Raw genomic sequence first — 27,997 nt, 5'->3', positions numbered from 1 at the left:
AGGAAATGTGGACAACTATATCCAAAGACTAGAAGAGCAAGACATGTAGACATGCCAAAGATAACAGTCATCTAGAACTGCCAGATGTACACATGCATTGAGCTGTCAGGGTATAAATGATTTTAAAATGAAGAAGAACAGTCTGTGGCTTGGATTTCTGGTGCAGAGAAGGTCATGTGGGAAATATGCTGAACTTGAATGTGATAGAGCAAGCTTTTTTTCTCACAGCATTGTTATATATTTGTATTATTATTCTGTTTCCCTCTTTTAAAAAAGAATCCAAACAGATTTCAAAATGCCTCCTCCAGTGGTTCCACATGGCATGTGCTTAAAAGTTGTAAATGACCGCAACATGAAGGGTGGCATGGGCTCTGAAACAAACCCTTTGAAGTTCATGGATCAGGACTACAACTTTTTACAAGACTACTGTCTCAAGACAAGACAGAGATTTGTTGATGAGTTTTTCCCGCCAGATGCCCGTTCTATTGGCGAAGGGCTGCTGAAGCCAGATGTCATGGCCAAGGTGGAGTGGATAAGACCAACGGTATGTAGGCAGTAGGCAGCACATGCGTTCTGACAATACTGCACAAAATTGTAGAAGGAGTGTAAAATATACACTTTTGTTGAAATCTAAAAGAGTGTTATTTAAAGTCAGCTGACTTTGACTAAGTGCCTGAAAGAATAATAATTATAGTAATAAAAAACATTAATAAACTTGACCTGTAGTCACATAATATAGCAGATTCTGGTCCTATACAAAAGATGAAAAAAGAATGCCATTACTAAAAAAAAACCATCAATCAAATTTCCCTTTCACAGAATGGATCAGTTGACCAATACTGACATTACATTGCTTATTTTCTTTCAGGTATTGTATCCAAATGTAGCTGAATTTATTGTACAGACAGTGTCCAGGTTTGACTATGCCCAAGGGAATGTAGGTATGTCTGGATAACCAAAATGTTATGGAAGAGGGGTGTGTCCAACTCAATGTCCTTTAGACAAACACACTTGCCTAGAGGTGTCTAGTGAGCCTAAAGACCTTGATGAGCTGGTTTAGGTGTGTTTAATTAGGGCTAGAGCAAAACTCTGCAGGATAGACATCCATACACACACATCAGACACTAGCTATAATATAATAAGTGAAATTTGTTTATTATTTCATAACTCTTATTTACAATTTAGTGATCCATGTATGCAAAATCAGGCATGTGTTATCCAAAGACCCTCATGACAAAATGATAATAAAATAATTTTGAATTATAAAAGCGTTGCGAAGGTACAGACCAGATATTTTGATCGATTTTCCCCCCTCAGGAAACTGCTGGTTTCTTGCATCTGTTGGGGCTCTAACATTTCAAAACCAATTATTACATAAGGTCGTTCCAGACGGACAGTCATTCAGCCACAATTATACTGGTTTATTTCACTTCAGGGTAAGTTCACCAAGATTCACCAACCCAAGCAATAGTATATTTTGTGTTTCAGTTTCAGTTGATCATTTACTCTTCTGCTTATATATATTTACAGTTCTGGCGGTTTGGAAAATGGTACGATGTTGTGATTGACGACAAACTACCAACTATCGGCCGCCAGCTGATTTTTGTGAAATCAAAAACATATAATGAATTCTGGCCTGCCTTGCTGGAGAAAGCATATGCCAAGTAAGTGCCTCTGAATCTTATATATGACTTGATAAAGAATCATCTCATGTACATGTAGTGCTGTTGTATTGAATATAAGCATGGCTATAATGTGATCTGTAGTTCATGTACTGTAATCGTCATCAAAGTTATGTCTATCACACTGTGGCAAAAGATTTTGAGTTAGAATGACTGTTGCAGGGTGTGTGGCTCCTACGCTGACATGCATACTGGTCGAGTATCTGAGGCCCTCTTGGACTTTACCGGTGGGGTTCACATGCACTATGATCTGAAAACAGCTCCTAGTGATTTGTGGCAGATAATGTACCGTGCTCACCAGTCAGAGGTCCTTATGGGTTGTGAAACTCCACCAGGGGTAAGCAAAGGGTGATTATATCTCAAATACATGGGCATGCAAAACTAAAAACATAAATATATTAAATAAATATATAAATAAAGGATTGTTGTGGTTTCTTTAATTATATAGATTACATTTAAAGCTGCTGTAAGTGATGTTAGCCATATTGTTCACTAACAAGACCACAAATTCCCCCATAGCTTTAACAACACACACACACACACACACACACACACACACACACACACACACACACACACACACACACACACACACACACACACACACACACACACACAGTGTCTCTCACTCTGCAAAACCCTGCCAAAAACTTTTCTATGGATGCCTAGACACTTATTTTAGTAAAAAAAAAAAAAAAACAAAGAAAAAAAAAGAGAGAGATAAAATTCAGTTGGGATTCCAGAAGCTTCATTTTTTTGCCTATTCATTTTTCTGTTTCAGAATGAGACACGGTTACCAAATGGCATAGTCCTGGGCCACGCTTACACTGTGACAAAGGTTCACCAGGTACGACTGCACAAAATCAAGTCTCAGCATGGAGTAGATTAATATAAAGTCTCAAGATACATTTTTTAAGACAACAGATAATGCCTGGAGGCCAGCAGACTTGATACCCACCCATCCTTTACATGTTTAAACTCGATGTGGCAGTTTTGCTTAGGTCTTGTGATTGTTCTGATAAGACAGTAGTGAGAAAAGGTAAAATCTCCTTGAACGGTCTGATAGAAATGTTTAAAAAATCAAATGTTAAAACATGTATTTTGATTTCATAGACCCCAAAATCCTGCTAAGTCTGCAGATTTACCACAGAAATACACACAAACACACATACACACACACACACACACACACACACACACACACACACACACACACACACACACACACACACACACACACACACACACACACACACTATTTAATTTCATGTATTGAGTTTCATTCATACTGTGTAAGGAAAATATTAAGCAAGGATCTTAACTGCAGGTTGCTTCAGGGAGACTTTTCTTAATCTTCTTTAGGTTTCACAAGCTTTTTCGTTTAGAAAGTGCGTGGGTTCTAGGAAAAATATTTTACCTTCCAAATAATTGAAAGTAAACACTGCATTTTATTTCAAAATTATGCATAATGTTAAAAAACAAAGTAATAATTTTTTTGAATAGTACATTAACCACTTCAGCTGTTATTTAGATTTTTTGAGAATTAGGCATATGCAATATTGGACCCACCGGTGGGTCCCCAGAGTTGATGTGGTTAAGGATACTTGTAGTGTTAAAAAGGTTTGCCACATTTTTATATCACTGAATCTGTGCAGTTGAAATTGTGCTCAACAGGTCATGAGTGGTAGAAACCCAGTTCAGCTGGTTAGATTGTTCAACCCATGGGGAGACAGTGAGTGGAATGGAGACTGGAGTGACAAGTAAGCACTGCTTTTATTCAACATTATAGCAGATAGCCATCTAGCAGAACAACTTCCAGTAAAATCATAAAACAATAATTTGTAGTAGTTGTAGAATTGTAGAATAGTAGTAGAATAGGAAGTAGAATTGAATAGAATAAAGGGATACTCCACCCAAAAATGAAAATTATGTCATTAATCACTTACCTCCGTCTTTCAAAACCCATAAAAGTTTTGTTTGTCTTCAGAACACAATTTAAGATATTTTGGATGAAAACCGGGAGGCTTGTGACTGTCCCATAGACTGCCAAGTAAATTACACTGTCAAGGTCCAGAAGAGTATGAAAGACATCGTCAGAATAGTCCATCTGCCATCAGTGAAACAACCGTAACATTATGAACTGTAACGTTATGGAGAATATCCGCTGGACGCAAGCAGTGTACGCTCTTCTGTGTGAGCTGCGACACAAGGATATGTTTTCTACGTGTATTTACACTTTGATTTGAAAGAAAACAGTGCATCCTTGTGATGCGGCTGACACAGAAGAGCATACGCTGCTTGTGTACTATTCTCCAAAATCAGGACACAGAGGAGACGTATTGTTGAAAAAAGTTGTTATTTTTGTTTTCTTCGCATACAAAAAGAAAACAAGCCTCCTGGTTACCATCCAAAGTATCTTTAATTGTGTTCCGAAGACGAACAGAGCTTTTAAGGGTTTGGAACGACATGTGGGTAAGTGATTAATGACAAAATTTTCATTTTGTGGTGGAATAACCCTTTAACTGTCAAAGTGATCCTTTGTCCTGATGTTTATTTTGCATAATTCTTTCAGTTCACCTTTGTGGAACACAGTGAGTGATGAGGACCACAAACAACTCCTAGTGAGTGAAAATGGAGAGTTTTGGTGAGCATGAACCATGTTTTCATATACATTCTTAAAATGTACTAAAACACAAAACACATTTTGTACAGGATTTATATATATATATATATATTTTTTTTATATATATTTATTTTTTGCAGGATGTCAATGAAAGATTTCCTTAGAACTTTTGACAACATGGATATCTGCTGCACCTGTCCTGATTTTCTTGAGGGGAAGTCTGCTTGTCACTGGATTTCCAAGTACCACCATGGCAGCTGGGTTTCTGGGAGCACAGATGGGGGCTGCATGAATCATTCAGGTGCCTTTCCTGAAATATAAAGCTGGTTATGAGTGCAAATCTGCTTCTAACACCCCTCTCCTGTGATTGTAGATACCTTCTATAAAAACCCCCAGTTTTGGCTGAGGGTTAATGAAATTGATAAGGCTTGTGAACAGGGCCAGAACAATGTTCTGGTGTCCCTCATACAGAAACCTGACAAGAGACACAGACGCCGCGCTGCACACCATGGCATCGGCTTCTACGTGTTTGCAGTCAGTATTAACAAAAAAGACAAAACATATGGTTGTACAGTGCATGTATGATGCTTCTGTGTTCGGAGTGTAACATTTATTTTTATTTTTAACTTTTACAGATTCCACCCGAGGCAAGTAAATCCTATAAGTTATATCACAGTCTCTGGTGTTGTATAATATGTTATACCAACATGTATTACATTACTGATCAGACCTTTCTTAAACATTAATTTTACATGTTCAGTGAAACAATTTCTTTTATTATTATCTGTTAGATGAGATCTGAGGGAAGGTTTGGATCAAGTTTTTTCTCTAAAAGAACGCCTGTGGTAACAAGTGGGCCCTTTCAGGATGCTAGACAGGTGATGAAATTCTTCCGACTGGAGCCGGGAGAGTATCTCGTCATACCCTCCACATACTATCCCAAGAAGAGCGCAGAATTCATCCTGTCCATTTTCTGCAAAAATGAGATCCACATTCAGTAAGTTATATGAAGATTCTGAGAGACTGCCATCATCTTGGTTGAAAACTGAAATTTCTTCTCCAAAATGTTCACAATCATATTCTTTATTACACATGTCAAAACTTTTTTTTTTAAATGTGTTTAATTCAGAAAGGACACAGAAAGAATGGAGAAAGATTTTCTTGTGGATCTTTTAAACGAGTCTGAGGTAATAACACACAGAAACATTTTGTAAAAGCTTTAGTATTCTCTCGTTTGAGATTTATATATCGTCCGAAAGCTGAATAAATAAGTTTCCATTGATGTATTGTTTGTTAGGATCGGACAGTATTTGGCTGAGATACAACTATTTGAATATCTAAAATCTGAGGGTGCAAAAAAAATCTAAATACTGAGAAAATCACCTTTAAAGTTGTCCAAATTAAGTCCTTAACAATGCATATTACCTATCAAAAATTTTGTTTTGATATATTTACTGTAGGAAATTTACTAAATATCTTCATGGAACATAATCTTTACTCAATATCTAATGATTTTTGGCATAAAAGAAAAATATGCCATAATTTTGCCCCATGCAATGTTTTTTGTCTATTCCTAAAAATATACCCCAGTGTCTTAAGGCACCTACAAGACTGAAATTAAATACATTTTATAAATAAAGTTAGTATAATTACAACTTCAGAATCGAATACATAAACACCCTTCTCAGCATATTGATGATCACATATTGTTGATTCTATCAAAAACATTAATTTTAAATATTTTTAATCAAATAAATATGAAATTAAATATTATTAATAATATCAATCTAAGAATAAGACCTGATTGTAATATTAAAGCTCATACATTTATTTTCTGCCTTAGGACCCTAAACTATTTCTTTCTTCCTTTTTGCTAGTTATTTACCATTTTAACATGATCTTTTCTCATGTTCAGGTCCTTTACACTGAAGAAATGGATGAAAGATTGAAAACTAAAACACTGTTTCGGCAACATTCCGATCAAGTAAATATGAAATCTAATATTATATCAAAATTTTTAATTTGATCCATAATTAAACTGCAGCTGATGTGCTTAACAATCTCTTGAATGTCTTCTTGGAAACAGTTCAAAGTTGTTGATGCTGAGAAGCTTCAATGGCTTCTTCAAGAAAACCTACTTAGAGGTGAATGTTTTAAAAACCGTGTCCATTTTATGTGAAATACCTGAAGCTAGATTTAAAATCTCACTTTTTTATGTCACTTACACTGTTTAGGGAAAAACAACACTGAAGGATTTGGCCTGGATTCCTGTAGAAGTATAATTGCCATGTCAGATGTATCCTTCATTCTTTAAGCATGTAAATATAAGCTATAACAAATAATTTGTTTAATGATGACGGTTTATCTCCCAGGTTTGGCTTGTATTTGCAGCCGTATTGTAAAGATACATGTTTTAACTCTAGAAATATTCCATGACTGTAACAATAACAATAGTTCAGTGTCACTGGAAGACTTCGCGGACCAGAATTCATTCGTCTGTGGAACCGTATTTTGACATACAAGGTGAGTGGATTTGAGTCTGGAATTTAGCTATGTATTTTATTGTATTATGACAAGATATTTTGCTATGCATTGAGTTATTTTAAGAATTATTATTATTTTATTTTTATTTTTTTTTCACTTTTAATCAAAAATAAAATTTTAAGTCATTTCCCAGGAGATCTTCTACAGCATGGATTCTTCCAAAGATGGCGTTCTGTCTTTCAACGAACTGCAAAATGCATTGGAGAAAACAGGTTGAGATTTATAAAGTTTCTAATTTGCTCTGGTAAACCGTTAGTAGGTTAGTATGCAATATTGCATTAGCTTAAATATCATTTCTAGTCAATGTTACTGCCAGCATAATAGCCACCCTCTGTGTCCAATGACCCATAAAACTGAACACAGAAGTATAGATATACAGTATAATTGATATAAGATGCTCATTCACACATTGCAAATACGCTGTATTTATGTCATGGTTATTGTACCCTAGGTCTGCATCTAAATGAAGATATCCTGAATCTCATGTTTGTGCGTTATGGTGGTGCCACTGAACAGATCTCTCTGGAGGGTTTCATATGTCTTGTCATGCGTTTGAACTGCATGGCCAGTGAGTATGGACCAAAACTGGACAGAACTGGACAGTGTACTGGACAGATACTGTCGCAATGCAATTTAATGTTCAGAATTTTTTTTCAGAAATGTATATATATATATTCTTACATATGAACTGTCTTTTTTACTTTTTCATCAGGAATATTCCAGAGACTGTGTGAAAATGGAAAGGTAACTCTTGATGAGAGTGAGGTAATCCTGATATAAACATTTTTTTTTCTCCCATTTTTCCAAACACATACAAGTGCTTAATAGTTCATACATTTACAACCTGTTTCTGTGTATCTGTATTTTAGTGGATAGGACTAACCATGTACTCTTGAGGGAATGTCTCCTTGCCGGGAGCTTTGCCAACAAATGCAAGAAGCAGCGTGAAAAGAAATATTAGTTTGGTGATCGAAAACAATCAACAGTCTAGGCAGTCTAAACATTTCATTTATATTTGTATTTCAAACTAATAAACAAATTGTGATGGTTATACCTTTTCTTCTTTGTCCTTTTTTTTTTTTTTAAATGTCATTTAATATACAGTTTTTATATGATCAAACTTTTCAAACTGTAGTAATTGTGTGTGTGTGTGTGTGTGTGTGTGTGTGTGTGTATATATATATATATTATTTGTCAGCAAGATTGTAAAGTAAGAATTTTTCTCAACACAACTTTATATGAGGACTCATAATATTATGGAGAGATCTATCGATACATTTTCATTTTCAAATGGCAGATGCTTTGGCTCTCGCGGGGCTTTGAAACACTGACATGCCAGGAAAAAGTGTTTTGGTGTCAGTTTGGGACCATTGTTTGTCTGTTATCAGCTACAGTGATAACATCCACAGAAGAGAAGAAATTCAGCCGTCTGTGAACATGTATTAATGTATTAACTCTATTTTAGATTTTAGTTTTTAGATACATGATTTTAAAAACACATTAATGAAAATTGTTGGAATTGTATTAATAGTTGTATGACTAATGACTTTGTCTTTAGCTTGAAATTTTGGCACATAGTGTATATTTACTGTACAGTGGAATGAAATTTCTCATTTAAATTTGTAATTCAATGGGTTATCATTCACTAATTCAATATGTTTGAACCCCTGCCCCTTTAATCACCACTGATAAAGTGCCTTTGTGGTCCATTCGAGGTGCCCCTGGAACCATGAGTGTATGGGGGGTCTAGTGGGCCTTGCCTCCTTAGTGTTTGAAAGATTTGACTTTGACCTTATGAAATCACCTGAATGGCAGGAAAAACTGAAAAACACTGAACATTGTTCGACCAGTCAGATTCCTGGACCAGAGATGCTTTAATACTGAAAAAAAAAAAAACTTTCATAATTTATTCACCCCCTGAGTCATTCAAAAATTTAAGACTTCTATTCATCGAAACATAATTGACAATTTTTTTTATTTTTGTACATTGATTTAAACCAATGCAATCAAAAAGTCCATGCTTTAAAGTGTAAAAAAAGACATTGCAAAAGTAATTAATATGGATTAAGCAGTTTGATCCAAGTCCTCTGAAGAGAAGCAATATTGATATCATGAAGAGATTTAATTTAAGGGTTTTATTCACAAATACACATTAATCTGCTGTGTACTGATATATGATGTTAACATAATATATATTATTGATTCTTGTTTGTTTTGATTACATAAATAAATCAGGGAACAAGTGAAGCTGTGTCATCCAATGGCATAGTTGGGTTCCCAAGGTAAGACCATAAAGTCTCATTGCTAGAAAGAATCCAAATACCTTAAAGTGCATTGAGAAATATGCATTTCAGACTTCTTTTATGGCACTTTTCTTTTAAGCACTTTCTTTATGCTTTTTTTTTGGCTCTGTAAAAATGCATTTAATTTTTCTTCATTATGCATATGTGCTTTCGTAAGTTATTCTTTGGTACAAATATGCCCCCTTTGTTTTCTGTATTTTGTCTTAAAATGTTTTGAAACTGACAGAACCACTGTAGGTTGTGTTGAATAGGTGATGAGTGAAGGAAATCCAGTTCATCTGGTGAGATTGTCAGGGGGGGGGTACTGGAGACTGGAGTGACGAGCACGTGTTGCTTTTGAACTGAGTAACAGTTTCACAAGTTCTTCACTGCATCAGAAATATGTGCATGGCATAAACTATATGAGGAGCTAAATGGGATTACATATTGTTTTAAATAATCAGGATAACTGAAGTGAATACATTAGAAAATAAACAATCTGATGTCTGTCTGTCCTGATATTCTGGGTAAATGGGTAGCAGTAACGTGCGGTGAAATCTTGTCATGGGTAGGCTGTGACCTATCAATGTGTGGAATATATGTTCATATATTCATTCAGTTAATTTAGCAAAGAATAATATTTGGAATAAAATTAATGCAATTAATAATGTGGTGAATTAATAAAGCTCTTGGAATTAATAAATGTAATCTCAACATTTCCTTTGGTGAGGCACTGCCTACCCTGCCTACCCTGACCGCACGTCCCTGATGGGTAGGCTACATGGTTATAATATAAGGTTATATTTATATATATAAACTTATCGTGCATCTTGAAAAGCAAATGTTCTGGAAAGTGCTACGCCACATTTTGTGCCATCTAGTGGTTTAAGATGAAAGTAATATCAAAGGCGCCTTTTACCCCGGGTCGCCTCGTTGTACCCACAGTCTCTAGCTACCCTATACAATTAATGTTTTGATTTGTGTTGCATCTATTTTCTTTCTTTTTATCTATTTTCTGTAAATTATTTCAGCACCTTCATCTCCGAAATTGGGAAAATCTCTGTTTTTGATATCTAATAATATTTAGAAGTGTTGCTTTGTAGTGACGTCATTCTCGTCGTAATCACCGTCCGAAAGACCTGACCCGTCCAGCGCCCGCTCCGCTCCGCCCTCAGCCGGTCAGTCAGCGCTCCCGGTCCCCACAGACAGGTACGTTTACAGCGCTGCGCAACAGAGTAGCCGACATATTGAGACGTATAAAGTGAACGTTTCAGAATTAGCTGAGGGAGTTTTATTTTTAATTCTAGAATGTTAACGTGTTTTATTGTCGTTAGCGTCATGAATTTTCGGAGTCGAATGTAACTAGCTGTGTATTTTTCCGTTTAGTGTTGTTTCGTGTCATACCTATTTCGTTGTCCCCACCAACAACAAAACATATTTTTACGTTTGATAATCAAATTCCATGATTATAGAGTAGGTAAATAGCCTATTATTATTATTTATTTATTTTTGACATGCAGCATAGTGTAATTAAACGTGTTATTTATCACTGATTTTAAATGTTCCATTGAACAATAGTTGTGCATCAAGATGTCCTTTATCAATCACTGCCCAACAATCTGTATATCCAGAGTTGCATCCCTAGGTCTAAATATAAATGTCTTATGACAATGCTTTCTACAGCCACACATGAGAAGTTAAGTGCATTGTCAGGGAATCTGCATTTTTTTTCTTAAAGATGTGGTTGCAGTATGCAGGGCTTTATAAATATTTTCAAATAACCCCTTTCCTGGTTGCACAGTGCTAACCAGCTGTTTCCACATCTGTGTAAGGGTGTGTTCGGGGACCGCAATAACTTTACCCAGCATGCTGCCATGTTACTTTTAGATAAAGATGTTGCATCAAGTAAACTTGCAGTGATTTTCTTATTATCAGTGAAGATTTGGAAGAGAGCAGTTTGTTGGAACTTAAAATCATTGATCATTTCTGATAAACTACCACCTCAAGATATACCTGTGTTTATTTGTCAATACATTCTGCTAAAGTATAGATGCAAATTTTGCGAAAGGATATCTTCTTTTATATTATCTCGGCACATTCACATGTCTCACTGATTGTAGTTCAAGTCAGCTCAAACAGACAAACACAAAGCACTTTTGTTTCCCTCCCTCACAATAAGAGAGTCACAAGTGCTTTGTGTTTGTCTTTGGATCAGCTTTTGTGCACATTGTGGAGACCAAAATTTGCCAAGTCATTGAGTTGCTGTATAAAACATGTTCATAGTCTATCACATAAAGCCTATGATTTTTTAAATAATAATTTCTAAGTTGGAGACTCTAACCCTAATTAATTATGGTTTTACAGAGCAAAGGTTCTCAACTGTGACTCTTAAGGTCTTTCTTACAGAGATTACAGTAGCTCCAACCTTGATCAAGCTCACCTGCCTGTAACTTTCTAGTAATCATGAATCTGATTAGCTGGTTAATGTGTGTTTCATCACGATTGGATCTAAACTCTTCAAGAAGAGTTATATATTTATAAAAAAATAGTTTTTAATTTTTATTATTTTTTGTATGGAAATTGACATATCCGATTGGACTAGTGCCGAGGCTACTGATCAGCTGGGGATGGGCCTTTTTTTTAGGTGCAGGAGGAATGCAAATGCTAGAGCATCTGAGCTGAAAAGACAAAGAAGGAATCAGGGAACAAAGAACTTCTGATTTTGTTGTGTCAGAGAGAGATTGTGATGAGAGGCAAGAAGAGACAAGGCTTTGGCCAACAGTGGTGGAGATACATTGCTCCTCCTTGGATGACCATGCAGTGAATGTGTACTTTAAAGGGGACATACACACAATTTTGAAGAGGCTTTAGTTTTTTTTTTTTTTCAGATTTATAAAAGACTGTACCACTTCTTTCTGAAAACAGTCGACCACCTGGAGGCATGCTGTTGGGCGGAGCCAAAGAAACACATTGTTGATTTTGTGGTCTAAAAACTAAATTACAAATCCCTCTCAAGCAATTCCTGTGCAGCACTGCCGATGACATCCGTCACCCGAATGAAGCACATTGACACTGTTGCCAACTTCTTTCATTGAAGAGTAGCTAAAGCCTTCTTGAAAAGGCGCTAAATGTCGCTAGATGATGTCATACATTAATTAGCATATTCACAACACCATTGCATTGTATTGCCTTTTATGAGACCATGTGCTCGTGCACACCACCAGCAAGTCTCAGGAAGTAAAGGTTCGTCTAAATCACTAAATTTGTCACTAGGTGCTTTTTAAAAAAAAAAAAAAAAAAAAAACCTTTCTGAGACTCAAGATACCTGAAGGAGTGTATTTTGCACAGAAACTCGTTTTTTTTTTTATTTTTGTTTTTTTACTTTGGCCATGTTTAGCATGAAAATCCAACTCTTTAATAGTGTAAATAAGTCGGAATGCATGACATGGCATTGGACCTCCCCTTTAATAATAAAGAGATAACTGTTTTATGGGACAAAGAAAGTGAATTATAGGTTACATTTTGAACTTATCCTTTTTTCTTTTTTCTCTCCTTCATCTTTAATTGGAATTGCACCTTTTATCATAAGCTAACATCTCAAAGGTTGTTGGTTGCATATTTCTTAAGTAAATTTTTAACACATTTTCAAAAACAAAAAACAAACAAAACACCATTAAGTTTCCAGTACATCATTGGTAATCGGAACTAGTTTACTCAATATCTCTGTATTTATTAGAATATATTTTTTGGCCAATGCCATGTCTAAAACACAAGGATTTGCAAAAGTGTTGTTTTGTCAGGCTGCCAAGCCTTTTGCTGCAATGCGCCTTGGCGTAAACATCCGCTGACAAACAAGAATTTGACATAGGTCTTAGGTTTTTTTGGCAGAGGCTATCAGATGATAAGTATTTACACTAAATATAAAAAGTAAGCATAATTAGTGTCATGATACAATTACATTTACACAGTTAACAGCTCAGTGTTTTGAAGTACATTATAGAAGAGAAATAAGGTCCAGGAAAGGGGCCACAGTTGTGAGATTGGTAAGAATATGAGCTTAACTTGTTCTAGTCAAGGAAAGAAGAATACAAAGAATACATTGACTACAGCCTTTGGCACTCATGGTGATACAAAAGCACAATGCTAAAAATGTGTTTGTATTTGTTTGTCATGCTGCCAAAGCATACTGAGTGAAAAATGCCTCCCCCTGATGGATGCCAACCCAACTCAAATGAAGATGATGGGAATTCACCTACCAGTCCATTGGATTTCCTGGAACAGAACTACCAGGAGCTGCTCCAGAACTGTCTCACTGAAAACACACTCTACAATGATGAGTTGTTCCCTCCAGAAAACAGCTCCATTGGCTTGTTTGATGATCTGTCACCTGATGTGGACATGTCTCAAGTTGTGTGGAAGCGGCCATCCGTAAGTAAACATTACTGAATTCTTTGTCTATAAATATTCGAACCTTCTGCCATAATGGCTTTTACAGCTTTGCATGGAATTATGAGTTTCGCTACTGAAGGAACTGCACTTGATTTTCTCTTATCAGGAATTGGTGTCAGATCCTAATTTAATTGTAGATGATATGTCAAGGTTTGACTACGCACAGGGAGATGTATTAGGTAAGTTTGAGTAGATTCTGGTGTCATACCATAGGTGCTATGTCTACTACACAATGTGTGGAGGGCCAATTTTTGTTCTCAACACAGATATCAATTCAAGTTCTCTACTTAACAATTTAAATAAATGGCATCATGCACCATATGATGGGAAACTAGTAATAATATACAATATTTTTTGACACATTTTGTACATACTTCAGATATGTAATATTTAATTTATTTAGGAAACTGTTGGTTCTTGGCTGCAATTGGAGCTCTAACCTTTGAGAAGGATATCATAAAACAGGTCATGCCAGCTGAGCAGTCATTCACCAAGGATTATGCTGGGATATTTCACTTCAGGGTGAATATAATAGCTGTTCAATATATCAATATTTAATCAGAATATTCTCACATTATAATTTCCTCAACACAAGAAAGTCATATTTACCATGTTTGTAATCTATCACAGTTCTGGCGATTTGGGAAATGGATTGATGTTGTTATTGATGACCAACTTCCAACTATTGATGATGAACTACTTTTTGTGTGTTCAAAAACATCTAATGAGTTTTGGCCTGCTTTACTGGAGAAAGCATATGCAAAGTTGGTACCATTATTTTGAGAAAGAAGTGTCCCGTTCTTTATGTATTCTTAGAATAACTGAAATTTAAATGGACTTACAAGTATGCTGAGGAGTGAACTCAAACCGTCTTTACAGGGTGTGCGGGTCTTATGCTGACTTGCACGCTGGTTACATATCGGAGGCCCTGATGGACTTCACTGGTGGGACACATATGTATTATACACTGAACACAGCTCCTGCTGATTTGTGGAAAATCATGGAATGTGCATTCAAGTCGAAAACGCTTATGGGCTGCGGCTCTAATACAGCGGTAAGAAAGACTTTACCAAATCCTGGATTCAAAGCTCCAAAGCATTGTCATATATTTGTTAAGTCTTTCCAAAGGCAGAATGTGAAATGATCATTGTTAAAAAAAAAAGCACATAACAAAAAAAGCTGAATTTGATCTGATCTTTTACTATGTCACAACAACACTCAAACTCAATCTGCTTAAAACAAATTACAAATCAGAGCCATAGCCTCACTTGCAGTCATCTAACATGTAACATTGACTGTACTGTCAAATTAAGGCAAAAGCAGGCAGTATTTGTGCACTGTTATGATTTATGTTGAAGATCAGATTAAATTTGATGACTAATGTATGCAGAAGTCGAGAATGTCAAAGAATAATAACGTTTTCTTTTAATAACTGGATACAGTACATGGCCTGCTATGTCTTAATATGAAATGTTTACACTTGTTTTTTTGCATTTAACATTAGACAACCCCTGAAGAAATTGAGTTACTTCATGGCATTATTGCAGAGCATGCTTACACGGTGACAGGGGTTTTTGAGGTAAGACCACACATGAAATCTGGCCGTTTCATTTAGATTATAACTTTTGTTAATAGGATACTTCCACAGTGGAATTGAGATTCAGGTAAATTTTTTTACCTTAATGATGGCACTAGTATAGGCATCCGTTGGTTTCAGGAGACCGTGGATCATAACAGATGAAGATCACTGGTGCAGCTTCGGTTGTGATTCAAAAATCCAGTTTGGGAATGGTATTCTCTGCTGCAAAACCTGCAGATAAACTCTAAAGTTTGTTGGATAGGCTGGGTCCTGGCCTTCCTCTATAGCTACTTAATATAAGACTGCTATTTGAGCGTCTCCACAAAGTTAGAGAGGCCTTTTTACACAATCTGTCTCCACTTGTATTCTGTCTGAGGCAATAGCTTCCCAAGAGTTTGGTTTGATTCCGAGGGCCTTGAGATGCCATTGACAAGTCTTTGTACCTAACAAAACTCTACCTGTTGGTCGCATTCCATGTGACAGCTAGTCATACAGGAGATCTTTCTGAATGCACCTATCACCCATTTGGATAACATGACCCAGCCATCACATCACATCTCTACTTAATAAGAGAATACATGGATGAGATCTTGTACTTCCATGGTGCCCAGGTTGTGACAGAGGTAGCGCAAGTGGAAGGTGTTGAGTCTACTTTCATGTTGAGCATGCAGGCTCCATGATTCACTACCGTAAAAGCGTGCTCACCACACCAGCCTTGTAGACTGTACATTTTGGTACACTCTGTCAGCTTGTCATTCGTCCACACTCTCACCTGCCCTAAAACTAACTGATAAAATAATAGTAAAAATGCATTAGCTGAAGCATTTTAGCTGACTATGAGCTCTTCATAGTGATTTTTCTGTTTTGCATGGCTGATGCAATGTGTAAATGGAATGAATGTGAGCACTTTGTCACAGAGCCATCTATATTTATAGTGTACCAGGTTTATTTAAAAGCCAAACTAAGAAACAAGCTAGAGCAGAGGTAAGTTGCAAAGAAAAAGAGCATTTTGTATGTTTCCTGTTTTAAGGTTGTGGATTTTGTGGGTAGAGGCATGTTTTTTTTTTAATGTGCATTTTTGTGTCTTTCTCTTTAAAAAATTAAAATTATTTTTAATTTAATACTCTCACTTTTAATTAATCTCTTGAACTGACATTGATTCCTGGGTTTGTACAACAGGTGATGAGTGATGAAAATCCAGTCCAGCTAGTGAGACTGTTAAACCCATGGGGCCAAGAAGAGTGGCAAGGAGACTGGAGCGATGGGTAGTGGTTACAGAAACAGCTTCATTTACATCTTGAACACATCATGACATATCATCTCACATGCTGAAAGCTATTTTCTTTGTATTTTGCTACATTATAGCACCAATGGTTTATTAATTTTACAGATCACCTTTATGGGACACAGTTTGCGAGGAAGTCCGCAAAATTTGCCATGAAGTTTTAAATAACGGGGAGTTCTGGTGAGCAAGGCCATATTGGATACACCCCACCCTCTCACACTTGATGTGACAAATTACTACTTCGTATACAAAGTATGAAATCACATTTTACTTAGAAACATATTTTAATGCAGGATGTCAATGGAAGACTTTACCAGTATTTTTGAAAACATAGACATATGTTGTCTCTGTCCTGATTTTCTGGATGGTTCTGATGAATGTCACTGGACGTCAAAACGACATTTTGGCAGATGGAATGATGAGACTACAGCAGGTGGTGACATAATTAACACAGGTATTATTACTGTATTCATACAGTATGTCTATATTTGCACATAAAGCCCTAGAATCAATCAGCAAGCATAGCAAAATGATATATAGACAAGTATATAAATAAGGCTTGTATAAGACAGATACAACTTGGAATAAATGCATAAAAAACATTACAAATATTATTTTGACATGTTATAGAGACTTTCTGGACAAACCCTCATTTTCGGGTGAAAATTGATGAGCTTGATGAGGAATGTGCTAGTGGCCAGCGCCCTGAAAATATGCTGGTGTCCCTCATGCAGAACCATGAGAAGAGACACAGAAATAGCCAAGATAATTTTAATATTGGCTTCTATGTTTTTGAGGTCAGTATTTTTGTTTACATATGTAAATATGGCAAATAATGTATAGAATTTACATATGTTTGAATCTGATATAGTTTAGAGTTTCTTTATAAATTGAAGGTGCTTTAAGTTACATTTATAGTATATTTATGTGTTTAACAGATGCTTTTCTATCCAAAGTGACTTAAGTTACAATTGAGAAATGTGAGCAATTAGTAACAGAGTCATTGATATTTGTAGTGTACAATGCTAGGTTTATTAGAAAGCCAGACTAAAAAACAAGCTAAAGGAGGTGAAATGTAAAGAAAAAGAGGATTTTGTGTGTGCCACGCTTTGAGGTTGTGGAGTCGTTATGTTCTTTTAAGAAGAAGTGCCAGCTGCTTTTTGAAAGCTGTGATACCCTCAGCACGTTCAGCACTGACATGTTTTATGCATAAACTGCTATATCCCTGTAATGATAGATGTTTTATCTTTTTTTCCTCTTGTACTTTCACAGATACCAATAGAGGCAAGTGAAAATGAATCTAAATGTTATACTCTTACGGTTCTTTCAAGAAGAGATTTATTTATTCATTATTTTTTTATGTGCTCATTCTTTTAAATAGACTAAAGACATGTTTTGTAATTCTTTTTCAGAGGAGAAGTCAAAGTGGGAGGTTTTCATCTGAGTTCTTCATTGACAGAGAGCCTGTGGCTCAGACTGAGGAGTTAGTAGAGTTCAGAGAGGTGATGAAATTCTTCAGGCTGGAGCCGGGAGAGTACCTGATTGTACCGTGCACAGAGAATCCTGGAGAAACGGCCTCCTTCGTCCTGTCTGTTTTCTCAAAGAATGAGACACACTTAGAGTAAGTTGTGAAGCAGTCTAAAGCATCGGCCAGGTCCCTAAATAATCTGTGCTTAAAGGGATAGTTCACCCAAAAATGAAAATTTGATGTTCATCTGCTTACCCAGTGCTCGAATTGAGGGGGGGCTGGGGGGATCCGGGACCCCCCATAAGGTATTAGGGACCCCCCATAAGAAGTAAAAAATAGAATTAGGGGGGTCCCTCGGATATTTTTATTTTAGTAAAAATAATAATGACAAATCAAAATAAATGCATGCAAAGGATACCTTATATAAGTGCCTTATATGTAGTGCCCTGGTATATTTGCCATAGCTGCCCTTTTGAGTCTGCTGCTTTGTCACCCTCTAAATCCATATTACTCAAGTAAGTAATTTAAAAGAAGATATATATATATATATATATATATATATATATATATATATATATATATATGTATGTATGTGAATTCAAGCGTTTTTAATAAATAGTATATATTTATGCATATTATGATCAAATATATTGTATATTTTGTATAAAGTGTATATTGCGAGACTAACCAACCCCCCGCCCAAAAAAACTTGGGGACCCCCCCATAAGACTTGACTCAATTCGAGCACTGTGCTTACCCCCAGGGCATCCAAGATGTAGGTGATTTTGTTTCTTCAGTAGAACACAAACAGAGATTTTTAACTGAAACCATTGCAGTTTTTCAGTATTATAATGTAAGTGGATGGGAATCACAGCTAAAACATACAATAATAAAAAAACAAACAAAACCAAATTAAACCCAGCTGCTCGTGACGATACATTGATGTGTAAAGAAACAAAACGATCTCTTTGTGCAAGAAACTGAACAGTATTTCTATAGTTTTTTTTTTTTACTTCTGATTCACGCAATGTGCAAACTGTTAGAACTCTGTCCTGAGTGCTTTCTCAAGCAGGCGCATAAGGCGTGTTCATCTTCTTGCTTTATGGAGGATCGCTGACTTATAAGTCCATTACTGCCACCTATCTCTCAAGTGGACCATTGACACTATCTACAATCTCAATTAGGAGTGTCAATGATCCACTTGAGAGATAGGTGGCAGTAATGCACTTATAAGTCTGTGATCCGCCAGCTTGATAACGTGCTCAGGAGTAGGGCTGTGCAAAAAATCGAATGGAATTTTCATGCGCATCTCATCAGTAAGGGCTCCTGTTCTAGTAGTATATCTCCAGCATATGTGTTCAGATCAGGGTTGCCAGGTTTTCACAACAAAGCCTGCCCAGCTGCTTCTCAATACTAGTCCAAAACTAGCCCAATCGTGTTTCCAGAGGGTTCCCCGAAAAAAATTTCATCCCAGGGTTAAAATATCGTTTTTTGGCATGGTTGCCTTGGTAAAATTCGCATTTTAGGGGCTAAATATCACGTTATTGGGATTGGGGTTTCTTCGACCCGCGGACATGAAAAACAACCACGGACTTGGCAACACTGGTTCAGGTGGAGTGGCATTTACTGCACAGAGCCGTTGTTCACTGACAAGCTACACAAAATCGGCAAAGAATCACTTGCGATTTTAAAATCGATTTTGTGTAGATTGTCAGTGAACTACGGCTCTGTGTAGTAAATGCCAACCAGTTTTGCCAAGTCTGCAGTTGTTTTTCATGTCCATGGGTTGAAGTGACCCCAATCCCAATAACATGATATTTAGCCCCTAAAATGCTAATTTTACGAAGGGAAGCCCACCAAAAAAAATTGTATTTTATCGCCCGGAACGAAACGCGATTGGGCTAGTTTTGAGAAGCAATTGGGCAGGTTTGGTTTTGAAAACCTGGCAATCCTGACCTGAATGCACATGCTGGAAATATACTACTAATTTTAGGAGCACCTTTACTGACTAGATGTGCATGAAAATAGTCTTCGATTTTTTGCAAAGCCCTACTCAAGAAGACGCACTTAAGAGAGTTCTAACAGTTTGCACATTGCGTGAATCAGAGGTAAACAAAAAAAGGGAAAAAAAAGAAAAAACTATATAAATACTGTTCAGGCACTTGCACAGACCAACCTTTTGTGTCTTTACACATCCATGTATCGTCACGAGCCACAGGGTTTAAATTGGTTTTGTTTATGTGTTTGTTTTTTTGTATGTTTTTTATGATTCCCATCCACTTACATTATAAGGGTTCCAGACTCCAACAGTTTCACTTAAAAATCTCAGTTTGTGTTCTACTGAAAAAAAACAAAGTCACCTACATCTTGGATGCCCTGGGGTTAAGCAGATAAACATCAGATTTTCATTTTTAGGAGAACTATCCCTTTAAGGCGTACAGTACAGAGCAGTGGTTTTCAAACCGGTCTTGCAAGCACCCCTAGCACCTCACATTTTGCATGTCTCCCTATGTCTGACACACCCTTTTAAGGTCTGGCAGTCTCTACTAATGAGCTGATGAGTTGAATCAGGTGTGATAGATGAGGGAGACACAGAAAAATTGCAGTGATGGGGGTGCTCGCAGGACAAACCACTGGTATAGAGTTACCTGAAAATACAGCTCTGTGATCGTTTATTAATTTTTTTTCTCAACAGACATATTCAAGAAACTCCTAAGTAGAATGAAGACATTCTTGATGAGGGTGTGGCAAACCTATTCACTTGTCGCATGAATAGGAATCAGTATATTTTGCTTCTACTTTTTGAAGAAAGTGTGGCATTATATCAGTTCTTTTCATTAATTCCAAAATAATTTATACTGCTGCACACATAAAAATAAAGATCCCATATATTACTCTAATATTGTTCTTCAAAGAAACAGGATATTGCTTGCATAAGAATAATAATCAAATAATAAAAAAATAATTGGCAGCTTCTTTCTGGATGTGGTGAGAGCATTCTAATTTAACAAATCCAAATAAGTAAAAAATATAAAGCTAAAACCTCGATCTAGCATCCAGATTTTCTTAGAGTGACACAACAAGGCAAATGTATCTTAAGTATTGGCCATCTGTTTAGGGAAGCCACATAAATTCAGAGGATTATATGTCTGTTTTAAAAATGTGTCAATGAAGCTTAAGAGTTTAAGATCAAACAGTAGCACATGGTGCTCACAATTCTAATGTTATGGTTTGATTCAGGGAATGCATGAATTTATGAAATGTATATCTAGATTGCAATATAAGTCACTTTGGATTAAAGTGTCTTTCAAATATATTTAATTATATATTTAATTATATAATTAATAAAGTCTTGTATCTACTGTAAATTTGTCCTGTCTGCATTAACACACATTTGATCCAAATTTTTTAAAAAAATAGTGCCTAAACTGTTTTCAGAACATTGGAAATAAAAATTCTGTATATTAAAGCTTGTTGCTGAAGCAGCTTATACATATTTTGGTGATAAGCCAAAACGAATGTTAGCTGGCTTATTTGATACTCCCTTTCAATATCTGGGTAATATGTTTCTATTTCTAAATGCTAACAACTAGCTCTTACTTGCTTTCAATATTTTCCTGACTGATCTGTCAGGAAGAGCATTTTTTTTTAAAGGGGTGGTTTACTGGGTGTTTTCTAGGCTCTAGGTCTAACATGTGCAACACTATTCTGTGTTGGATTGGACTAGATGGACTAGCCTTCCCTTCCCACATGCATCAATGAGACTTGGGTGCCCATAATACCCTAATGCCGATTCACCAGTTGTCCTTCCTTGCATCACTTTCGGTAGGTACCAACCACTGCATACTGGGAACACGCCACAAGCCGTTTTGGAGATACTCTGTCCCAGTTGTCTTGCCAGCACTATTTGGCCCTTGTCAAAGTCACTCAGACCTTTTTGTTTGCCCATTTTTCATGCTTCCAACACATGAAATTCAAAACTGGTCACTTGCTCCCTAATTATCCCCCTCTTTGACAGGTGCCGTTATAATGACACAGTCAATGTTATTCACTTCAATTTAAAAGAAATGTTAACAAAAACAATTAAGAAACATTATTATTTAAACAAAATACTTTCAAACGTGAAGTACCATACAGGAAATTTACTGGGAATATCAGTTTACAGTTTTGGACTGTAAATTATATGTTGATTTAAAAAAAAAAAAAAAAAAAAAAAATATTATAACTACAATTAACAGCATTTTACTGTAAAATTACATGAAATGTCTGGTTAGGTCTTTGACCGTGTTTCCCTGTATATAGTACAGGAACTTACTGTTAACATATTATGTTTTCTTTTCGTAGTATTTTTACAATAATACACAGTTAAAATTTCACTCATCTTTTAAAGTGTATGTTTCCTGTAAAGTTGTGCTTGTTTTTCTATCTCTTCTTTTTTATGAATAAGCTATTGTTATTATTAATCTTTATTACTTTTCCTTGTATTGCATTTATCTAGCATTGCAATGCACTAATGAAAAAAGGTCAGAAATCACTTAACTTTAATATTGATACAGGAGATGTGAATTGAGGAGGCGTTTAAACAGCTGACACCAAAGAAACATCTATCCTCTGAAAAAGCTTCGCTCAGCACCCTGGCATCCCAGCAGACAGACTCAAATGCCTGTCAGTTTCATGCATAAGTTCATGGGGGATCCAAGAACAGGGTTTGGAAACCACTGATCAAGGGGAATATGTTCCCAAAATAGTCACAGTACAGTGTCTAACCTCCTGACAATTGAGGGTGTTGTTGATCTAAGGTCCAGCAAGATGTGGCTTTCCTAAGACTAAAATGCCTCACGATATCTCCTTTTACAACCTTAAAAGGAGTGTCGGCAAGTGGCTAAAAGGTAAGAAGCAATAATGATGTAGAGAAAAGCAGCATACTGTTAGCATTGCAGACAGCTCAGTGTGGAACTGCTGATCTCAAAGTTACCCTGCTGAACATGGGAGAAAATAGCAGTGGATCTTTGTAAACAGGAATGTCTTGGCGGTATCCGATTTCAAATGCTGTTCTGGATACACAGATCCTGTATCTCTCTTCTCTCTACAGCAGCAAGTTGACTGAAAAACTTAAAGCCATTTTTGCTTGTTTTGTAATTGCACATGAGTTGGGAAATTATAGTGATGATGGTCCTGTTTTCTTGTAAAGAATTTCGGGAAAACATTGAAAAGGCAAATGTTGCAAAATGTTCTTTCTTCTAGCAAAGAAGGATCCGGAATAGTAGGTGATTCTGAAATTTACCTGTCCAGGTTAGAAGTACAGATGCGATGTGAAACGTTGTGATGTGCTGATCTTGTTTAGTGAAGATTCTGTTAAGGTACACCTGCATTTTTCTTTTTTTTTATATCAGATTCAATTTTTCAGGTTTCAAATTGTAGTCCAAAGAGACCCAATTTTAGCTCAATTCTGATTGAAATTTGCCTTTAATTCCTTTGTATATTAGTGTAGGGGAAAAAAATCAACTAAAATGGAAATTTTTGCATCACATATAAACCTGTATGAATGAGTCTGCACTGCTTTCTAATGGCATTATATAAAATTACAATATATGGAGGAACAGCAACAGATCATCACCATCACCATACTAATCACTAATTTACAGCAGTCACAAAACCTTTCACACGTATACATTTACGTGTCACAAATATATATTGACATTGTGGTAGTATAAAAAATCCTCTGTCTGCACCTGATTAAAATGGAAGCTTTACAATAAAATTACTCGTTTGCAGCAAACTAGCCTTGACTTTGTTTGTCTGCAAATGATCTGCTACTATCAAGCATTTCACAAAGGTGTGGGAAATTCTGAACGGACCTCAAATCAATAAACGTTCATTTGGTACATCTTTTGGGAGAGACTATAAGCTTAAATGGAACAATTCTAATAAACAATAAAAAATACTCAGATAAAGAATAAGCCAATAAGCAAATATTTGTACAAATAGTTTAACTCCATCGAAATTAGAGTCCACTGACTTGCAATGGTTTTGACATCAGTTAGTGCTACATGGCGAACTGGTTTCCAAAAGTCATCTTACTAACGTTAGCTAGCTTTGTATTACAATTTTCTGTTTTACTTGAGATAAAACAAAAATCCTACATAGTATCATTATACACAGAATGTGAACCCCTTTGAGGTCTCCTGTCTAGCCATAAATCAGGGCCTATATTAAAGTCACCCTCTATTATCACATTTTCTGCATTATACAGGTGCTGGTCATATAATTAGAATATCACCAAAAAGCTGATTTCAATAATTCCATTCAAAAAGTGAAACTTGTATATTATATTCATTCATTACACACAGACTGATGTATTTCAAAAGTTTAATTCTTTTAATTTTGATGATTATAACTGACAACTAAGGAAAATCCCAAGTTCAGTATCTAAGAAAATTTTAATATTATGAAAAGGTTCAATATTGAAGACACCTGGTGTCACACGCTAATTAACTCAAAACACCTGCAAAGACCTTTAAATGGTCTCTCAGTCTAGTTCTGTAGGATAGACAATCATGGGGAAGACTGCTGACTTGACAGTTGTCCAAAAGATGACCATTGACACCTTGGACAAGGAGGGCAAGACACAAAAGGTCATTGCAAAAGAGGCCGGCTATTCATGGAGCTCTGTGTCCAAGTACATTAATAGAGAGGTGAAGTGAAGGAAAAGATGCGGTAGAAAAAAAGTGTACAAGCAATAGGGATAACCGCACCCTGGAGAGGATGGTGAAACAAAACCCATTCAAAAATGAGGGGGTGCAAATTTTGCATTTCCTTTGGAAATCAGGGTCCCAGAGTCTGGAGGAAGAGAGGAGAGGCACACAATCCATGTTGCTTGAGGTCCAGTGTAAAGTTTCCACAGTCAGTGATGCTTTGGGGTGCCATGTGCCTGCTGGTGTTGGTCCACTGTGTTTTCTGAGGTCCAAGGTCAACGCAGCCATATACCAGGAAGTTTTAGAGCAGTTCATGCTTCCTGCTGCTGACCAACTTTATGGAGATGCAGATTTCATTTTCCAACAGGACTTTGCACCTGCACACAGTGCCAAAGCTACCAGTACCTGGTTTAAGGACCATGGTATCCCTGTTCTTAATTGGCCAGCAAACTCGCCTGACCTTAAACCCATAGAAAATCTATGTGCTTGATTTTTTTTGGGGTGTTTCATAACTTCGTAACATTTAAATGAGAAACAACTGGCACTTGGGCAAACCATGAAAATCCAACAAGATCCTACAATAGGCAATGACGTTCAAGGCTAAATCTTTTTATTTTGAGAATTGCAGATTAGCAGAAAATGACTTAAGAAACTATGGGGAAAAAGAAGGGCTATTGAGTAATTCCAAAACAAAGAAATAATCAAAAGCACAAACAACCCTGATAACTTGACCCCAATTAAACTAATCTAACTATCAAACAGAAAATGCAGAAATGCAAACCTCAGCATATCCACCGCCCAATATAAATTACCCTAATTAATAACAAAAGTACATGGATGACAGTCACTCCCTACCTAGAACTAACAAAACAGAACTATAATTAAATACAAATATTTACCTACCTCCTATTCCCAGAACTAGTCTAACAGGACTCATTGGTTTATGTTAACTAGTCTCTGCGATAATGTCAGACCAGCAATCACAGCTCCAATCATTCAGCAACAGATGTTTCCAAGTTCTAACGATCAATGACCCAGTTTTAGTTAACAAACTAGAAAACCTCAAACCAACAAATAAGTCAGTCAACTAAAGCCCCTTTCACACTGCACGTCCGACCCGGCATATTGCCGGAACATTGCCGGGTCGCCTTCTGTGTGAAAGCAACCACGTCCCGGGATTGATTCCGGCATTGAACCAGGGTCGGGGACCTAGTAACATTGCCGGGTTCAACCCGGGATGAGCGCTGTGTGAACAAAAGCCAGATCTAATGCCGTGACGAAGTGATGACGCGCGTTATTGCGCGACTCTTTGACCGGCTGTTTTGAAGGAAGATCAACTTTCGCGCTGAAAAAATATGTGCAAACTCTAATGAAGCAGAGATCAGTTAGTTCCTCACTTTCTGATCGTTCGCTTGCTTCAGTGAAAGTATAACGTGCCTAACGTTTTCGACTCATACATTACACGTCACGCCCTAAACTTTACGGGTTGCGGGGGAAAGCACGCACATATCACTGGCAGTGTGAAAGTGCAAAATCTAGCGACCCGGGAACAATTGCTGGAACACTATACCCGTGTATTTGCCGGAATGGCAGTGTGAAAGGGGCTTAAATGATTCAGAAAACAACTAAACACAATACACAACTCAAACAATCAAAGAGAAAAATTAGCGTAGCAGGCAAAAATGGACAGTCGCCCACTGGCTGGAGAGCAGGACAGTTGACAACATCACACAAAGCCTGGCCCCCTTTAAAGTCAACTGATGAACCAAACAGCCAATAAACAAAACCTAAGAATTTAGAACAGAAAAACAGAAGAGAGGGAAAGAGGAAAAAAAAAACAGGGAGCAAACAAGAATACAAAACATATGAGGAACGTCTTTTTAGGAAGGCTCTCATCCCATTTTTTCTGGCTTCTTGTAATTTTAGCCACAACTTAGCAAGAGCTTCGCAATCTTCCTTTAAAAAGTCTTCTTTGAATTGGATGTTCATCTCTTTAAACACTCTTGCCTCTCTTGATTTTTCCACACACATGCACAGCCCGCATTGCAAACTGGATGATCACTGGCCTGGGTAACCTATTAGTAGAAGCCTTGTTTCTTTTGCCTAACCGATGTACGGTGTCCACCGACTGCCGGACCTTCTCCATTGACCACGGAATCACCCAGGTAAGAATTCCAGTCACCATTTCTCTTGTGTCTTCTTTTTCCTTTTCTGGAAGACCGATCAGTCTGAGATCTTCTTTTGAACCTGGCATGATACAAACACTGCTGTCTCAGTGAGATGTTCTCTTATTTCCTCAAGTCAGCTGCTTTCTTTTTCAGTTTGCCCTTTATTCTTTTTAACTGTGTGAGCATTTTCCTCCATTGTCTTTTCAATTATTTTCAGTCGTTGATATTGCTCGTCAAATCTCTTAATTAGAGTTTGAACTGCATTGAAAATCACTTCATTTGTTATTTTGTCTGTTTAACTTTGTATTTTGCCTTTGATTTGACTTTCTTAGGATTGTTTGTTTAACTTTGTCTTTCGCATTTGATTTGACTCTCTTGGGATTTGGGCTGGGCAGAGGTGTATGGTCATGTCTTGTTTTGGCAGTTTCCACCATCATATCAGCTCTTCTGTTTGAACTGGCAAGGATTGACTGTGTGATTGATTGTGTTGTTTCAGCCTCCTTTACAGGAGGATTAGTTTTGCCCATTGTCATTCTGAGTCATTGATTGCATTACTTTAGGGATGGCATAGTTGTGGTTGCATTTTACAGTGGAACTGTTTTTGATTAATGGAATCTTTCATAATTTCTTAAAACTTAAAGCTGCAGTCCATCACCTTTTTGGTTAAAAAATAATCCAAAATCAATAATTGAGCAAGTACAAAGCCAGCCAGTGTTCAAAACTATTGCCTATTACTTTAGCCCAATTCACAATGGTGAATATTATAGCTTAGAATATTTTTTTCTATACAGATAGGTTTTTGCAGGAAATTAATTAGGGGTAAGTGGGTGTTTGTTGTCAACTGTTGAGAAGACGTGAAATAAAGTGTGCGCATCAAATGAAACGTCCGTCACATGGCTCTCGGGGGTAAATAAAGACCCTGCATCGAATACATTCATTTGTAAGATAAATATCCAGATTTCAAATGTAATAAACACTTTTCTTCTCACCTCTGCTGACTGTGTGGAACCGGAAGATATGCATGTACTGTAGTTCGTCAGCTCTGTGTGGTTAGTGACGAGTGGAGAGAGAACAAACAGGGGGACTTTATTCACAACCCGGAGGGACGTTTTATTACAGATGCGTGCACTCTTTTCACGTCTTCTGAACAGTTGAAAACAAACACCTGCTTACCCCCATTGAAAGGCTTGGAAGAGCAAAGACAATTTTTAATATAACTTCG

The 27,997-nt window shown here is 36.7% G+C and overlaps 2 protein-coding genes across 3 annotated transcripts; both read left to right on the top strand.

The window, feature by feature from the left end:
- The first annotated feature begins 127 nt into the window (after window positions 1–127).
- Window positions 128–7,900, top strand: LOC132111941 (calpain-1 catalytic subunit-like). The gene is made up of 22 exons (XM_059519548.1): window positions 128–171; window positions 277–544; window positions 869–941; window positions 1,318–1,436; window positions 1,531–1,664; window positions 1,845–2,019; window positions 2,464–2,529; window positions 3,357–3,442; window positions 4,255–4,326; window positions 4,446–4,606; window positions 4,679–4,839; window positions 4,941–4,952; window positions 5,097–5,302; window positions 5,435–5,492; window positions 6,221–6,289; window positions 6,392–6,449; window positions 6,540–6,601; window positions 6,760–6,828; window positions 6,983–7,061; window positions 7,301–7,417; window positions 7,562–7,614; window positions 7,719–7,900. Exons 1-22 carry the CDS (start codon window positions 128–130, stop codon window positions 7,743–7,745), a joined length of 2,169 nt encoding a protein of 722 aa, XP_059375531.1. The 3' UTR covers window positions 7,746–7,900.
- Window positions 7,901–10,118: 2,218 nt separating this feature from the next.
- LOC132111737 (calpain-2 catalytic subunit-like) lies at window positions 10,119–20,828 on the top strand. Of its 2 annotated transcripts, none has more exons than XM_059519319.1 (14): window positions 10,119–10,340; window positions 13,314–13,559; window positions 13,687–13,759; window positions 13,984–14,102; window positions 14,211–14,344; window positions 14,460–14,634; window positions 15,085–15,159; window positions 16,339–16,424; window positions 16,550–16,624; window positions 16,738–16,877; window positions 17,075–17,253; window positions 17,857–18,065; window positions 20,608–20,654; window positions 20,689–20,828. In XM_059519319.1, exons 2-13 carry the CDS (start codon window positions 13,329–13,331, stop codon window positions 20,630–20,632), a joined length of 1,521 nt encoding a protein of 506 aa, XP_059375302.1. In that variant the 5' UTR covers window positions 10,119–10,340; window positions 13,314–13,328; the 3' UTR covers window positions 20,633–20,654; window positions 20,689–20,828. The 2 variants fall into 2 exon arrangements, with proteins under 2 accessions (XP_059375302.1, XP_059375301.1); XM_059519318.1 differs by having other exon boundaries at window positions 10,122–10,340; window positions 16,738–16,898.
- The last annotated feature ends 7,169 nt before the right edge of the window (window positions 20,829–27,997 follow it).

This window comes from Carassius carassius, chromosome 31 (genome assembly GCF_963082965.1).
Source record: "Carassius carassius chromosome 31, fCarCar2.1, whole genome shotgun sequence".
NCBI lineage: Eukaryota > Metazoa > Chordata > Actinopteri > Cypriniformes > Cyprinidae > Carassius > Carassius carassius.
This window is presented reverse-complemented; position numbering and strand designations above follow the sequence as displayed.